This window comes from Pelodiscus sinensis, chromosome 2, assembly GCF_052426305.1.
Source record: "Pelodiscus sinensis isolate ZL-2025 chromosome 2, ASM5242630v1, whole genome shotgun sequence".
Lineage (NCBI taxonomy): Eukaryota > Metazoa > Chordata > Testudines > Trionychidae > Pelodiscus > Pelodiscus sinensis.
In genome coordinates, this window is record NC_143053.1 from 236,794,313 (window position 1) to 236,812,454 (window position 18,142).

Here is an 18,142-nt window from a genome sequence, read left to right on the forward strand (position 1 = left end):
TTTTTCTCTGTTCTGACTAACCCAAATCCTCCTACCAACCACACAGACAGACCACACGTATGAATACTTCAATTCTGGCCCGGTGCTGCTTTCATTCAGACTGGAACCTGCCCACTTTGCATGCAAAAATCACTTGTGCTAGTAGTCCTCTCATGACCTTCCAGCAATCCCGGCAGAAGGACTGACAAATTCTCACACAACTGATGGAGAAAGAATCCTAGAGAATCTCAGTACCAAGAATCATATGAGAGGCTCCTGGGCATACACAGGCAAGAGTGAAAAGGGACACAATAAAAGGGTATGGCTTTGTCATGGGAACACTTGGATCTTGACTAGCAGAGCTGAATTAAGTTTTCGAGCCAGAGCAATTGGGGGGAGCATTTCCCCACCTCTTCCACCTGTGACCCCATTCCCATTCTACCCCATTCATGTGCAGCTGCGCCCAAAGCTCCATCCCCATTTACACCTTCCACAGAGTCCCTTACTTCCCACACTTCCTTGTGCTCTTTCCACTTCCCGTCCCTTCGCCCCCCCCCCCCCCAACTGCAGCCTCAAGACCAGAGCTCTGGGTCAAGCATGGCACATGGGGCTTCCTATACTGCACCATGGCTTATGCCAGGGAAGAGATGGGGTCAGGACTGCTGAAGAGGCTCCCCCCATCTCACAGCTCTTGCCAGGGACAGACACCAACTGGGGGAAGAGGAGCGGTTTCTGTAGTCTCATGACTCCTTCCAAGGATGGAGTCAGAGGCCTGGGTGGGGACTTCCTCAGTTCTGCAACTTCTGCCAGGAATGGGGACAGAGGCCTTTGGGGAAGAAGGATGGGCTTGCCCAGTCTCATGACTCCAGCAGGGAATGGGGCTGAGGTCTGCTGTTGAGGGGCTATCCCCATCCTGCGGCTGGGTCCAGAGGCTGCTTGGGGGGGGACGTTCCTCAAGCAGTGCTGTTGCAGCAGAGTTCAGCCTGAGCAGGAGGGCTTTGCCGGCCCACTCACTCAGTGGCCAGAGATCCTGACTTTTTCCATTGGTAGCAGATTTTTTCCAGTGGGGTCCCTCCCCGCACTGGCCAGGACCCCTGAACATGGGGCCTTTAGTTAATTCAGCTCTGCTGTCTAGGATAATTGGGGGCCAGTCACCCGAGTTGGCTGTGCAATGAAGACATTCCTATCATTATGGGTTTCTCATTTCAACCAGACAAGGTTTGCTCAGCTGTGTGTCATGAATTTGGCAGAATGGTCAGTTAATACTAGCTGCAGATTGCTGCTTGAGCTGCCCAATAATGATGACCCTCATCTGCATATACTAAGATCTGATACCTGTGTCATGGAAAATCCATGTAACAGATCTCAATTTTTCTGACTGATGACTATTTCTTATTTGAATCCATCAAGGAGTCCAACACCCCAAAGAGGTGTTGCCTCAGTCTGAGTTCAAGGATATACGTAGAAATGTTGAGCTAGCTATTAGATCATTGTTAAAACAAACGGATCTAAATGTATTTCAGAATTTAATGTACGTGACAAGGATCACACTGACTAACTTCATCCTGGAATACAAACTCGCTAGCATAGCTTTATGCATGAGCTGTCCCATTGAACTTTGCAGAAGATCGGTCCCTCTAAGTATTTTTCATTTTAATCCTATAACTGGGATGCTAATCAGTTTCAAGAACACCTGGACTGTCTCCACAAAATGCTTGCCTTCTCACTGGTTATTTGTGCATGTCCATCCGCAGCAAAATAAGAATCTGACTAATTGTATGTGTAAATGAGAGCAGAATTCACAAACTCAAGTTTTTGGGCTCAATACAGGGTAATAGTGAAATTCTCTAGCTTATGTTATGCAAGGTCAGACTAGCTGATCTAATGGTGTCTTCTGACCTTAATGTCTATGAATTTGGACCATACTTTAAGGAAAAATAAACATTTTTAAAAGTTATAGGTTACTACTTCCCATTCTAATCACAATGGCTAATGAAAAAATTCTTTCCTTCGCTTTGGTTAATCCTTCTAGGTATTTATAGCTTGTCATGTCACATCCTTAGTCATCTTTTCTGTAAGCTCTCAAAGTCGGGTCAGATTCACCAAACCGCTTCCTTAATCTCTTTTTTGCAGAGATTGCAAATAATTAAACTCTGTCTTGGTATTTGTCTAAAATAGCAAGAGATTCTCTAGCTGTGATCTCTCTTATGTGGCATTGCAAGAATAAACCCATCTCTGGCCACCTGTAACACTTCTATTTATGTATTCTAATTGACCATTCACACTATCCATGGTAGAATCACATTGCAGTTTAGAAAATTACCACCCCTGCAATAGGTCATGTATTTGCAACCAAATCATGTTTACCTCTACATTTATCCTGATTACATTACAATATATTCATTCCTGCCCATTGCATCTAAGCTCTCTGCATCCAGTAGTATGCCAAGTGTTCTCAGACATGCCATCACCCCTAATGTTACACAGTGTACAAAGCAAATAATATGGACATACTGAGGACAGAACAGGTGCTCTTCCTGTACCAGGCACAATGGATTTGCTGGCTACAGAACAAGTTTGCATAAAGTAATGCACACTCCCAAATAAAAAAAAATTTCCAGGTACAAAACTTTGCCATTCCTATATTTGATGGAGCAATACCACTCCCAACATTTAATTGAAAACTAAAGACAAAGACATATTAAGTCATGAGACTAAAATGATATCAAAATGCACAGAACATTCCTCTGCAAGTACTTAAAAATCCCTTTAAGATGACCTGTCAATATCGGTAGACCTATGAATTTTGTTGATTCATAACTTTATCAGCGGACACACCTATTGTGTGTCATTTTGAGCAAGGAGCTAAATTTTGAAATAGCTCTCTACCTTTTAATAGTCTGATTACTGTTAGGAATGGGGCAGGCAATAGTGGAGCAATGTGATATGTATGCTTGCATCACATCAATACTTCTCACCAGAACTATATGTAAATACTCATATATGAACTTTACACACTGCAGTAGTCACAGACTGGAAAGTTATACACTTGCCTCAGTCTATGAGTTCAAGGATATACTTAGGAATGTTGAGCTAGCTGTTTTAGATAATTGGCCCAGCTAAAAACAATCCTGCAGTTTTGGACAAGTGATCAATTTTTGTAGTGAGAATGGTTTTTTTTCAAGTTTTTAAGATAGGTTCAAGTTTTGGACTCTGTGTTTGTATTATGTTCTTGTGATTTAAAAAACAAAACTCAAATCCAAGCCTTTTCTCTGGCAATTATCAGCATGAAGAATGTCTTTTGGACCAAGTTGTAATAAAACTAAGTGGCTTAACATTCTTACAACATTCCCACCTTCAAACACCTTCAGTAGCTCCACATTCATGTCCAAAATATGACATGATTTGAGAAGTGCCCTCATTTTAATTTCTTTTGGACTTCCTCCACCTATTATCATGGACTTTGCCTCTCAGCTCCCATCCTTGCTATCCCAACACTTGTGTCTGTTCTTTGACTACACCCAATTTAGCCCTGTTGGCGCAAGAGCTTTCTCATCTTCAACTTTTGGTATTTGGAACTGCCTTAGCATAACTCTCCACCTCACTGACTCATCATCTCACTACAATTCTCATTTAAAAACGTATTCAGCCAAATTTCTGACTCCTACTGATGTCAGCGGAGCCAAGGATTTCTCCCACTCTTTCTATCCGTTAACCATAATGCTTAAGCTGTGTCTCCCTCTACTATTTGTGATTAAACTGTATTAATAAAGTTTTGAGACCAAAATATATAATGATAAACATGCCAATTTTTACAGATATCTAATTTTTATAATGGCACAGTAAAAGCCATTTCATTTTATTAAGGTGTAATTTAAGACCATTTTTCTTCAACATAGTTTTGTCTGGGCTGTACCATTTTTTTTCACTTTATGGAAGTGAACATGTTACAACCTGCATGAACCAGAGGTTTGCAGATGAAATGCAAGAACATGGAACCTTTACTGATCAATTAAACATATTTTTAAACAGATTTTCTTTCCCATATTTTAAAAAATACCAGTCTAAAAATTTACCATTGTTCTCCACTTGCTGTGCTACATTTCGGGTAGTTTCTATGAAAAGAGCCAAATAAAATAAGGGCCTGATTCTGCGGTGATCAAATTCCATTGATTTGAATGAGGTTCTATTAGAGCACAGGTCTCTGACAGTCAATGACCAGAAATTTAGCAAAATACAGAGAGAGATTGGATGTTCATATGGTTAACAAGAAAATCTAGATTTATAATAGCTAATGCTAACAAATTTTGGAAGAGATACTAACCCTCAGGCGTTAGGTCTTAAGCTCTTCAAATTTATGGAGATTATCCAACATCCATTTAATTGAAGATTTCTTGTTTTTTCTTATGAAGCATCTTGTCATACCTAGTAGTGGTCACAGAGACAGGAATGCATGAAACCCAGATCTGATCCAATACTACATACTGGCTATACATTCATCTGAAGCACACAGGAGGCTCCGGGCTTAATGGTTCACAATCATAGCTCCCCTCACTTAGATGATCTGCTTCTTTTGTATTCACTAAACTTCTCTGATCAGGTAACATCATCTTAGTTCATCAGTTCTCAAACCCTGGGTTAGGATCCAAAAGTGGTACCATCCTGCTGTAATTACAATCATCCAAGGCATTGGTGCTCCTACTCAGGGTTGCCAACCCTCCAGCATTGTCCTGGAGTTGCCAGGAATTAAAGATTAATCTAATTAAAGATTATATTGTGTGATAAAGCCTCCAGGAAAAGGTCCAACAAAAATTGGCATCCCTACTTACTGTGTATGCTGGCATCACACTTGCTTAGGACAAAGCTAAAGCTTGAGCTCCACTGCCCAGGACTGAAAACAAAGCTTAAGGGCTTTCACCCAGGGTGGTGGGACTCAGGTTAGAGACCCTCCTCCCTGCCCCTTTTCTTCGGACTGATGCTTTGGTCCCTCTGCCTGCGGTGGTGTGGTAATTTTTGTTGCCAGAAGGGGAGTGTGGTGCAATGCAGTTTGAGAAATCCTGCTTTAGTTCACTCTAAGCATTCTTCATTTCCCCCAAGGAAAACATATGTGATTATTTCAAGATCGAGGCTTGGCAGTTTTTTTTTCCTGGGATCAACACACTGCTGGCTTATGAAGGGCTTTGATGTTGTGAGGTTTTCTGAATTGTGGTACGTTTGTTCCTGAAGATAATGTGATCACTAGAAAAGGAAACCCCAGAGACTTTAGTGAACATCTACAGGTAATGATCATGGTCACTAGCTACAGCAAAATTGGTGGAGAAATGCCTGTTTCTATCAACTATGGTTTTTGTCTATTGTATTATAATAGGAACACATGTGCGAAATAAGCCATCTCATTTCAGGAGGTGGGGGGGAGATTCTGGAAGTGTTCCTCCCAAGCTTTGAACACCCCTCCAAAGTTTAATATTTATATTTTTAAAAACACACACATTAAGTCATTTAAAATAACTGCCACTGTACTCCCAATCATACTAAAATCTGGGGTTAAAAACAGCTGTTCTATGCCAGTATCTATCACGATGACTCCCAAATATTACAGAAAAGAGATGGGTTTAGCACCCTATAAGGAAGGTTAACATATCCAGGGTGAGGCATAGCAAAATGAAAGATTGTCCCATGACCCTTTCTGCAGAAAGGCCTGCCAGTAGCTCCTTCACTTATACACAGAAGGCAGGCTTGCCAATTTTTGTTGGACCTATTCCTGGAGGCTTCATCACACAACATAGTCTTTAATTAGATTAGTCTTTAATTCCTGGCAACTCCAGGACAATGCTGGAGGGTTGGCAACCCTGAGTAAGAACACCAATGCTTTGGATGATTGCATTTACAGCAAGATGGCACCATGAGGGCAGGGGACTGGACTCGATGACCTCTCGAGGTCCCTTCCAGTCCTAGTATTCTATGATTAGGCAGAGAGAGATTCTTCACCAATGCTGGTGATTGTTGAGACTTTTTTTCCAGTCTCAGCTTCTGGCACCAAGTGACAGCCTGAAGCTGATCTGTTACTTTTATGGGGGGAGAGGAGGTGGGAGGGGCAAAACAGGGTCAAGTCTTCAAGAGAAGGTTGAATTAGGGATGTTAACCAATAAAAAGCTTATGGCTGTGTCTAGACTGCATCCCTTTTCCGTAAAAGGGATGCAAATTAGACACATCGCAATTGCAAAGGAAGCGGGGATTTAAATCCCCCCGCTTCATTTGCATAAACATGGCTGCCGCTTTTTTCCGGCTCGGAGCTTTGCCGGAAAAAAGCGCCAGTCTAGACGCGAATCTTTCGGAAAATAAACCCTTGTCCAAAAGATCCCTTATTCCTCTTAAGGGATCTTTCAGAAAAGGGTTTATTTTCCAAAAGATTCGCGTCTAGACTGGCGCTTTTTTCCTGCAAAGCTCTGAGCCGGAAAAAAGTGGCAGCCATGTTTATGCAAATGAAGCAGGGGGGATTTAAATCCCCACTTCATTTGCAATTGCGATGTGCCTAATTTGCATCCCTTTTACAGAAAAGGGATGCAGTCTAGACACAGCCATAGGTTAATGCTATAGATTACACACATTCTCCCTTCTCCCCCCACTTGCCAGTACATGTTTTAGCAGGCTGGCCAGCAGCCTAGCCCAGTCCTGGCTTGTGATAGGTCTAGGACCTACCGCCGTTGCAGCTCTGCATTTAAAGCATATTAGGAGCTGGATGGGCAGGCAGCCCAGCTCAGTGTCAGCTCATGTTGGATCCAGGAGCTCAGACCACCCTCTAGATAGTAGCATCCGACACCCTGTGCTGCTGCCTCTTTATCAGAGGCAGCTGGTCCACAATGGGAGGTAGGTTTTAAACTGGCTTCCCTCATGGACCAGCTCCCACTTAGCATCCCATGCTGCTGTCTGATACAATGGCAGCAGCATGGAGTGGTTGGGGTTTTCTCAGGAGTGAGGCTGGAGCTACTGGGTGCCAGCTCAGCCCCCAGTGACTACCAAATAGTTGACTGATAAGAATTCATGCGGTTACTTGACTATTCAATTAACTGATATTTAAAATCCCTAGATTGAATATATTACCCTGGTGCAGCCTAAAGGCTCAGAAGCCAGAGACAAAAGGAAAAATAAGATTTGCTTTAAAGCCTCAGGATTGTGGAGCCCTACCTCAGCATTCGGTGTAGCAACCCCAAGAGGCCTTTCAGACCACCTGCCCCCTTCCAACAGCAAGGACCAGCACCTTGAACTACAGCTACACCCACAAGCGGGAGCGGGGTCTGCAGCAGGGGCATTAAGGGCTCCAAGCCAGACAGCCGCTAGGCTGGGCAGAGGAGAGAGACGCAGGAGAGTTGTCACAGGCGCTGCGGGCAGGTACCCAGCGAGCGGGAGATGCTGGGAAGCGCCCGTTAGAGGGAAATGCAGCGAACCTGGACCCTGTTGGTGGGAAGGAAACGCCAGCGGGCAGCTGCTCCCCACGGGCTGCAACACCGCGCGCAGGGCTGCCGCCGGCGAGAGGACCAGCGAGCCAGCCCGGCGACTAGGGCAAGGGGAGCAGGCGCATCGGGTCTGTTCTGCAGCCTGGGGACACTGGCTCCTCTCCACCCTCCATCAGCCCACATTGCGGGGCTCGTACACCACGGCGCTTCGCCGCGCCCCCTGCAGCGCGCCAGTCCGGAGACTAGGGCAGGCGGAGCAGGAGAGTCCCCAGCGCTGGGGGCTCAGCGCGCACACGGGCAGCCATCGCACAGACATCGCTAAGCTGCAGCTTTCCACCAGCAACTCTCCCTGCGCAGCCCAGCAGCGCCCCTAGCGCCTGCCTACCCACGGCACGAGCCCTTCCTCCCCACCCCCTTCCCTTCCCTTCCAGCAACACAAGCAACAAACTCAAGCCTCATTTTCTCTCCTCAGCTCGGCACCTTCTGCTTTATATACCCTGCTAAAAATAGCCTGCCGTGTAGCCAACCAATCAGGATTGGGCGAATTTCGAATCTCGCCAATAGCATCAGCCGTCACGGAGAGGCTTGGTCACGCCAGGAGGGGCCGAGATGACTCCCGCAAGGCGATTGGGCTGCTCTGACATCATTGGAACGCGGTGTAACGAGTTGGTGGAAGAGATTGGGCAGCGCTCCGAGCTAGCGTAATAGGATCACGAGGGGAAGGAGGAGGGAATAGAGGAGAAGGTGGGGGGAAAGGAGCGAGGAGGCGGAGGCTGTGGTTGTGACTGTGGCCAAGGAGAGCTTAGAACAGGGAAGTTTTGCAGGGGGTTACATTTGCAGTCAGCTCAGTGTTTGCAAATATTGTGTAGGCTCCTGAGCAAGTGTCTTCTGCGAGCTACAGGGGAGTAGAGCAGCGGCAGCATTTGGAGACTTCGTTAATTGCTGTGCAATTAAACTTTGCATGAAACTTTGCTTTTTTTCTTCCTAATCTCCGAAAGGAATTAATCTATTTTTATATTTTTTTCTTCTCTGGAGTAAAGGGGTGTGTGTGGAAACAGACAATATATTGACACCCCCTTCGCTTCACTCACCTCCTCTAGCCATAGAGGAGGCATCTGTATTTTTGTAACCAGAATTGACTTTGTTGTTGCAATTTAGACATGGATGTTCTCCCAATGTGCAGCATCTTCCAGGAACTCCAGATTGTGCATGACACTGGTTACTTCTCAGCTTTACCATCTCTGGAGGAATATTGGCAACAGGTAAACACGGCTGTTTTTGTTGTTGGTCGTTAAGCCACATTAAACGATGAGTGGATAAAAATGCCAAAGTATCATCCGGGCTTTTGGGGAGAATGAAAAGGAGACATTAGCAAGTTTTGAAGCAGGTGTTTTGGTTTTTTTTTTAATTTTGAGGGATTTTTTTAAAAGATAAATATATTTCTCAGTGCAATTGAATTTCTTTTTTAATGCATTCCCCATTATGAAAGGGACTGTCAGTTGAGAAAACAGAGGCCAATGTGTTTGAATGCGTTTTCTGTTTTTTTCGGGGGAGGGGGTGTTTTTTTGGCTCATCAAAAACAACGAACAGCGTGAAATCCAAACTTCTGAGCTTTGCTTTCGCTTGATCCAGTGCAGTTCCTGGCGAAAGTTTTATCCTATATGAAGTCCAAATTCTACAGCTGGATCTTGTCATCTGAAATCCCCCCATGTTTGCCAAGAATTGTTTTCCCCCATTGGTGTGTTTTTGGGGGGATGTCTTGTTTTGGTATGCTGGCAAACTACCAGTTTGAAGAGGTTGCTGATGTAAAGGATTCACAAAGCTTTCAGTCCCGCTTTACCTGCTGTCCTCGTTGTTGACTAGCAAAACAAAAAAATGTATTTGCACAACCCAGTGAGTTGTCAGTCATATGACAGCGATCCTGTTTGTTAATTGCCTCGAGTCTTAGTTTGGGAGGAGGAAGAACTGGGGCTTTTGCCTTTAATGGACATGTATTTTTTCCCCTCTGTCCCAGTAATTGGATTGCCTGAGACGAGATTGCCTTTGACATTTTTGCATTGTCTTGCTTTTTATTGGAGGGGGGAGGTTGTTTACTATACTCCCTGCAGTGATGTTTGCTTTTAACAAATAGAATTACCAGATCCAATACTGCTTGTTTGTATGAAAGACAAGAAACGCTTCTGGAAGGTTGAAATCCAAAGTGTTACAAGCATCACATGCTACTAATTGTATGCAATTTCTTCCCCCTCCCCCCGCAGCTCCAATAGTACGTGATTGAAATTGATCTAAGTAGCTTCTTTCAAGCATTTGGGATTTTGGCAAAGAGCCAAAACTGGTTCCCAATAGCCTTCAGAGGCATTTAAACCCAGAGAGCTTTTCTGTCCCCACTGCTAATCTACATAATGAGGAATTTAAATTAGCCAAAATATTAGTTTAACAAGATTTTAAGACATGCACTTTCTTTGGAGGATCAATATTTTGTTATGCTGTATCTTAATACCTTTTAAAAATGTGCACTGCAAAAATGTTGCCTAATGATAGGTATATACATAAATATTGAGTGTGGGGGTGGTTTTTTCCCCTTCCTCTTTCCTTCTTCCATTTTTAACCATGCTATCAGCTTGATCATGACATTCAACCCAGTTCAGCTGAGTGGTGTTGAGGACAGACGTCCATATCATAACAGAAACTGTCCTGAGTTGGAGGAGTAAACATACAACATTTTGGATTGGCTGTGCTTGCAAAATTGTTTTGAGAGGGATAATCTTGATAAAATAAGTGCAGTGTTGAACGGAAAGCTAGTATGTAGGAACTGTCAATAAGGGTAGATCCACCATATAATACTTCCACACAGATAAACTAAGTTATAGTGGTAAACAAACCCCCATAGTCTCAATTTTCTAGCACTTTTTCTTTTTGCCCACACACATGCCCCTAGAAAGTTTGAAATTTTAAAGGGAATGCTGATAGCCAGTTTTAACCACTTGAAAGATTCTCTCCATTTCCCCCCCCCCCCTTGTGTGTGTGTGTGTGTGTGTGTGTGTGTGTGTGTGTGTGTCAGTCAGACAGAGAGAGAGAGAGAGAGAGAGAAAGAGAGATAATTACATGTCCCATTGTATGTATATTTGAACACAATACTTTCTTGGCTGATGGTCAGAATTTTAAAAGGAAGTCTCTTTTGGCATTACGTGAAAGAACTAGAGATGACTCATACAGTTGCACTCTTGGCCAGTAGATAAAGTTCTTGTTCATTGTGGGACTCCCAGCAGGCCCTTAGAGTAATTTCCCTTTCTCCTTTACAATAGCACATTACTATTCTGGAACTCTTTTTCCTCCTCTTGTTGAAGTTCCTTGTGTTATTGGGACGACTAATGTAAGCAGCTAAAGCTATGTGGTGCATGCCAGTGCACATGGAATTGACGTTCTTTGAAAGTCTAGGTCGAGTTCTCACACACAGGAAATGGGTGGTTATCTGAGGTTCCATTGATTTTTTTCCCCTTAAATACAGATTGTCAACTACTTGTAGCCATACTAAAATGTGGCTTTGTTTTGTGACATAGCAATTGGGTTTTAACTGAATGTCAGAGCACACTGTTGTATGCAGTGTCGTGGTAGTAGCAGTATTTGATCCTAGGATATGAAAGAGACAATTTTGATCACGTTAGCCTTGTTTTTGTGTGTGAGCAATACAAAATGACTTCCAAATATTAATAAAAGCCCATTAGAAATTGTAAAAACAACCTGATTTAAAATGCACAATGTTTTTAAAGTGTGTTCAGTACTAGCCTTCTAGAATTTTGTGATGGAGATTACAATTTTACTCATTAAAATAATATTTGGAAAATTTTGACTGACTTTCACTTTTAGCTTAGTGTTTGAGCTCTTGCCCAGATCAGTTTCTTTTCTTGCAACAATCACCCGGTTATGACTGGAATAGCCTCTAATATCTAAGGCATCTAGCAATTTTAAATAGTCCCACTTTCTTGCATGCCGTTTGAAATTTAAAGCTCGTCTCTTCTTTTAAAAAACATTTTGTAAATTTTGTTTGTTTTTGTTTTGTAGACCTGTTTAGAGCTGGAACGGTATCTTCAAAGTGAACCCTGCTATGTATCAGCATCTGAAATTAAATTTGATAGCCAAGAGGATCTGTGGACCAAAATTATTCTGGCACGTGAGAAAAAGGAGGAATCTGAACTGAAAAGTACATGTATTCCGAAAGAGGACAATTCTAGTAGCCAGAACTTAGAAACCAATAGTTTGAATTCTGATGTAAGCAGTGAATCTTCAGACAGCTCTGAGGAACTTTCACCTACTACTAAATTTACCTCTGATCCTATAAGTGATGTTCTAGCCAATTCAGGAAATTTGAGTTCATCAGTAACTTCTACTCCCCCTTCTTCTCCCGAGTTGAGCAAAGAAGCTTCCTCTCAGCTATGGAATTGTATGTCAGGTGAATTACATTCACCAGGTAAAATTCGTACTGGTACCATTGGAAAGACTGCAGAAAAAGGTACCCCAGTCAATGGAGACTCTTCACCAGATGGTCGGAGACGTATACACAGGTGTCAATTCAATGGTTGCAGGAAAGTTTACACTAAAAGTTCACATCTGAAAGCACATCAGCGCACTCATACAGGTTAGTAACCTTGTGTCAGCTAGGAATTGAAGACTACTGTAGGGAATATCCCAATGGCAGAGTTGTCATAACATTGCATAATCATTGGGCGAAAGCCCAAGAATGGGAAGATGATTCAATTATGCCAGAGGTTTACAAGAATGAAAAACATCACTTCCTTGTTCTCTTCATAAGCAGGATTCAAGATTGTCTTGAGAATAAAGATATGTTGGTGTAGACTGGACTTCTGTCACAGATTAATGGTTTCCATTTCTGTTTAGTGCTGAAGAAGTTTCAGAATTATGCAGTCTTTTTAAAATGCTTCAAGTAAATTAGACAACAGTTTTATTTTTGTTAACCTTTTTAGAAGACAAAAGGAAATTGAGACTTTCTCACAAAAGCAGGGATTTCACTTAAAAGAACTATAACTGAGGGTAGATGCTTTCAGAGGAAGTGTTATTGTACTCTTACCCACCAAGGACTATTAAGTTAAACAGCCACAGGCCTTGACTGTATTGTGTAGAACTGCAGTGTGCACTGGTTGCATAATATTAAAAATACTCTTATGTACACTAGTTTTAGCAAAAATCAGAAGACCACACAATGTACCAATCCTCCTGACATAAAACTAGACTGGACATAGAAGTTTATATTACTTTATGTAATGGTTTCACTGAAAAAAAAAAACTGTAGCATTTTATTACTCTGAAATATTGATTAAAAAATCAATATATGAGGCTGTCATGACAGAGTAAAGTGAACAGGCTTTCATGGGCCTGCATAATTCCTTATGGTGAGATTAGCTGACACAGGATTTTTTGTTTTTTGGTTTTTTTTAATGTTAATATACCACAATTCTTAAAATCTGGGGGTGCATCTACACTGCACTATTTCAAGATAACTAGCGTTATTTCAAAATAACAGTGCGAGCATCTACACAGCCATTCTGTTATTTTGAAATAATTTAGAAATAATGGACGGCTTATTCCAAAATTTGTAAACCTCATTCTTTAAGGAATAATGCCTATTTCAAAATAGGGTGTGTGTGTGTGGATGCTCCACTGCTGCTATTTTGAAATAGCCCTTTACTAGGGCCATCTCAGTTATTCCTCCCCAGTGCCTTTTGGGGCTTTAAATGGAGATAGCACGTCTACATTAGGGAAGTCTGCCTGCAGCTATTTTGAGTTATTCCGGAATAGCTTATTGTGAAGTAAGTGTGCAGTGTAGACAGACCCTGGAGCTAGAGATGTTGTGCAGCTGGTTGACTCACCAGTCACTGCTCCAGGAGAGGAGCATATTTAGATTGCCAGTCAAGGGTTTTTTTTCTCCAGAAATGTCGAATGTGTTTCATGTAGTGAGGGAGAAGAGAGAAATGCAAAAGGAAATACCTTACTCTGATCTATCAGCTCAGCATTCCTATTTTTCTTTTTTTTTTTTAACATTCGTGGAAGTCATTTTGCTGACTTATGCTTTCATCCTGGTGTGGAAGTGAAATAAAATGAGGCACTTCCAAAAAAGAGGAAGGAGCAATTTCCATTGAAGTTCTGGCTCTTGATCAGATTGTAAATAGCTGCTAGCTGCTTAACTGTTGCAGAACTATTGTTTTGGTTGATTTGTAGCTATACCTGTTTCTGTGAATTGCTGGTAGTATTTCCATCAGATGTTAACTGAAAGCAACAGAGTTCAAAGTGGCAATTGTAATTTTTGTGTACTCTTCATCTAGTATATCTAGGTCTACCATTTTGTGTAGATAATCTGTGAAACAGTGTACTTAATTATATCAGTGAATCAAAACATTTCTGGGCCCAATTCTGCCATGTTAACATGAAATTAATGGGACTACTCATGGAGTAAGGTATTACTCAAAATGAACAAGGATGATAGTAACTGGTCCTTAACTAGCATTCTTTTTGGTTCCTTTTCAATTGGTGCTTATTAACTTCTTTCAGTTAGGGTGCCTTTGGTTTTAAACATGCTGATGTTACAGTTAAGTATGAATCTTAATGATTCTTCAAGCTTCTGCCCCCACATTCTCAAAAACACTAAATGGTTATGATTGGAAAATGGCTATCTTTATATTTAAAACTTAACGAGACAATGTTGTTTGAGTGAAGTCATGGTTAATCTGTAATATGCTTTATTTACAGGAGAAAAGCCTTACAGATGTTCATGGGAAGGATGTGAGTGGCGTTTTGCAAGAAGTGATGAGTTAACCAGACACTTCAGAAAGCACACTGGTGCTAAGCCTTTTAAATGTAGTCACTGTGACAGGTACGTGAATTAAATTTCACTTTTTTAAAAAACAAAGTGATCTATAATGGCGGGAAGCAGGCGTAGGTTCTCTAAATAAATAAATAAGATCTATTTTTAGTAAAGATAAAAAGATTCAGATAAACAGATTCCTTCAGTGGAAATTAATTCTAGTCTCTCTTTTGAGACACTATTTCATGCAACAGGATGAATGACTTCGAATGTAGCTTGAGTACTACATTTTCAGTGATGTGCATAATGTGAAATACAACTTTCCTTCTTTTGCAGGTGTTTTTCCAGGTCTGACCACCTGGCCCTTCACATGAAGCGACACCTCTGAATGGATCAAGAGGTGAATCCTGTGGGCTAAGCAGCTTCAAGGCTGAACAGCCTTGAAAGGAGGGATGCGTGTTCCAGCCAAAGCATGCCATTTTGCACCCTACCCAGTTGCCTCCAGGACCTCTCTTTCTTGAAGGTCTTTTGAGGGCTAATAAGTCACGTAAGAAACGGCATGGCAACCGTGGTGCGTGATGTTTGGGGTTTCCTGGACTCATACACTGGTACCTAACCTTCTGAGTGGCTCCTAAGCCTTTGCCGTGAGCATGTGCACTGAGAATGTTAATGATTGGGTGACTGTTACTGAGGATCTATTGATGACTGTATGCGGAGGCACATTTTTTTTCTTGTGGTTGTTTTATAACTGTAAGAGAAAAAAGTCTGAATGTTTTGTATGTAAGGAATATACTGTAAGATGGGACGACCACCAATCATTTCCAAGGGGTGGGGGGAGGGTGTCTGCACCTTTAGAGGGAAATCTGGAGAGAAGGAAAAGATGGGGGGAAAAAGTCAGAACGCCAGAGTGGCGATGGGGGAGCCCCTATTTCCTGTATGAGAGGAGCTTTAGGTGTCTGATGCAGCTATTAAACGTGCAATGTGTCAAGTAGCTTGTTTTACTTGCTACAGAGCTCATTTGTAATCCATTGTATAAGCTGTGTATTTACAAATATAACACAACTATAACTTTTCATTATAATACAAAGGTTATTGCATGGTTCTGGGGAACTATATGCTTTTCCATTCTCTAATCAGGACTGCAATTTTGATTCCAGTTAAGAGCAGCTAAAATACAATTGGTCTAATGTTACATAATATATGGAACCTGAATAACTTTTTTCGGTTGGGTGGATAAAACCACTATAGGTTAGAAACTGATTTTTCTCATGCAGCTAATTTTTCTCTTATTTATGCCTTGAGGACTAATTTCTGGTTTTCTAGCTGTTTAATGCACTGTTGACCTTAATAATGGTGCCTTATGCAAGTGACCTTCTCTTGCAGGGGGTCTTATACAGGGGTATGGGTGATGCATGCTTTATTAAGGCTCCTTTTTCACCTGGCATTGTACTGTATCAAATGTATAATGGGGGGTGGGGGGAAGGCTACTTCCAGGGTCCTCCTTCACAAAGACAAATACAGAGAAAAGTCCTTCATGTCAGTACAGTATTTGTTTCTTAGACAATTTGACTGTGTTACAGTATAATGCATACAGCAATTTAATACCTGACCAGTCCTGCCACCTGGAGACTTTTTTATATTGACCTTGCACAACAATTGTGTATATTCACACCCCAGCTGTACTTAATATGTGATGTTTCCATACATATTAAAGATACAGAAGTATTAAAAGATGTATTTGCTTAAAAGGCACAAGTTTCACATCTATATATCTAGCTATCTGTTGGTAATACAGAAGGAAACTATAATACTTTTTTTAAAGTGGGCAGAAAAATTCTTGTGTATGTATATTTGTGTGTACAGTCAGTGTATGTGTGTATATATAGATAATATATAAATATTTTTAAAGGAAAAAATTAGAACGTGTAGTTAGAAAATACAACAGCCTGTGAAGATTTTCCACCCCCCAAAATATGGTCATAAAGGAGGCAAAAGAAATGAAAGATACAGCTATTAAAAATTAGCATTTTAGAGGCTTTACCTTTAGCATAACCGTTTACTAAAGGTCTTGTTGGCATTCAGTCCTCAGACTGCTGACTGTTTTGTAGATGTTGGCTTGTCTGGAATAGCATATCTGTGGCCATTAAAATGAAATGAACTGACTATTAGCACACTAAAAGAATACTAGCTAGGTTCAGATGACATACACTCAGATTTTGGCCTTCAGGTTTATTGCAGGATCTGAAAATGAACTGCTTGCTGTAGAGGTTGAATTCTAATTTTAAATAGTTCAGCTAAAATGAAAACACAAAGCTATCTTCTCCTAGATTATAAATAGTTTGTCCAAAAGTAGTAAGCCTTTTTTCAAAACCAGCTCACCATCACACTGATGCAGTTAACCATACCATTTTTTTTTTTTTGGTTTTGCTTACTATGTTAATATTTTGGCAGAGCTTCCTGGAAATGAGTATGTAGACAAGTGGTTTAAAAATGAAAAGTATATGCAAATTACCTAGTTCTAAGGAACACACAGGCCTAAATTCTTATTTCATTTTTGTATCAAAATGCCTGAAAATGCACTTTTTTTTTCGAAAACAAAACAAATTCCAGAAAATGAATTTACTGTTGTTGGTTTTTTTTAAAGATCCTAGTTTGCAATGCTCTATGCTTAGCCATAATAAGTCTGGTAAACAAGTTTAAAAAAAACAAAACAACTTGCACTGGCTTGTCTCAATTATGAAATACCATCAGACTTGTTTGGATGGGGTGGGGCTTTGTGCCATATGTCAAATGCCTGTATTTTTTCCAAATAAGCAAGTACATTCTGTTCAGGTGATAACTGAGCCTCAATCAAGCTATAAAAATAAAAAAAATTGCTTGACATTTAAGAAAACGTTTCTATTAGTGAAATTTCTTTTTTTGTTTCTGAAGCACCCTGTTATCTAAAGAATCTTTGTAAAATTTTTGTAAAAATGTTTTGTTTTACAAGATTTTATTTGAAATTGTTTTTTGCAAGATTGTTATATTTCTGTATGAATGTATTTTTTATTGGAATAACATAAAAAAAGAATTCTTATCAGCAGCACTTGTCTGGTTCTCTTTCTCTGATCTACAGGTAATCTTACCTTATTTTATTGAATTGCATTAACCTTTGTATAGCTTCCCTTGGGCCAGCTATTCTTGAGTACCTATGCCTTACAGTCAATCATTAGAAAGCAGGCAGAAGAGCCTTGTTCAGCCTTCAAGCAAATTACTAATATCTTTTTATAATCAAGTCTACCAAAATACATATTCTTTGACCATACTTTGAATAATCTACATTTGATCAATCCTCTTCCCTCTGAATAGGAGGACTGAAGAAACTTGTGTAGGGAGCAGAACAATGTTTCTTGTAATTGTTTCCATACATATGCAGAATACATTTTATGTGCACCAAGGCATGCGCAGATGCGCACCACCTGTAGAAGAACATGTTGTCCTCTGCGGGTGCTCTGATCATCTGCTGGATGACATTTGATCTCTCTTGGGTAGCCACTCAAGCACTCATTTTACAGAGAATCCCATTGATGCAGAACTTCTATGCATTTTACCCTTGTACTGTTGATAGAACTCTTGTATTCTATTACCTTCATTCTTGTTAAGTGAACACACAAAGTACTTATTCTGCTGTGTAAACTGGGATAGAGCAGTGGTGACTGATCATATGGATCTGTCTGAGGGATGAACTCTGTGAAGGGTAGTGAACAAGTTTTCCTTTCTCCTAGCCCTTTCCCATAGGTTTATTTCTTTTAGGCGAGATTTGGTCCATGTATAAATGACCTTCTATCCATAAAACTTTCCTATGAGCTACAATCTTTCATTCAATTGGCTCTTTAGAGCATGTCAGACATGT

General features: G+C 41.0%; 1 protein-coding gene across 1 annotated transcript; it reads left to right on the plus strand.

Annotated features, from left to right (window-relative positions):
• The first annotated feature begins 8,196 nt into the window (after window positions 1-8,196).
• KLF6 (KLF transcription factor 6) lies at window positions 8,197-17,332 on the plus strand. Its single transcript, XM_006111884.5, has 4 exons — window positions 8,197-8,695; window positions 11,496-12,069; window positions 14,196-14,319; window positions 14,587-17,332. Exons 1-4 carry the CDS (start codon window positions 8,594-8,596, stop codon window positions 14,636-14,638), a joined length of 852 nt encoding a protein of 283 aa, XP_006111946.1. The 5' UTR covers window positions 8,197-8,593; the 3' UTR covers window positions 14,639-17,332.
• Window positions 17,333-18,142: the final 810 nt, after the last annotated feature.

Bases quoted from the DNA above. Each gene is read 5' to 3' on its own strand.
- KLF6 (XM_006111884.5), top strand. From the start codon at position 8,594: ATGGATGTTCTCCCAATGTGCAGCATCTTCCAGGAACTCCAGATTGTG. The intron at 12,070-14,195 runs GTTAGTAACCTT...CTTTATTTACAG, and splicing joins ACATCAGCGCACTCATACAG to GAGAAAAGCCTTACAGATGT. The intron at 14,320-14,586 runs GTACGTGAATTA...CTTCTTTTGCAG, and splicing joins AAATGTAGTCACTGTGACAG to GTGTTTTTCCAGGTCTGACC.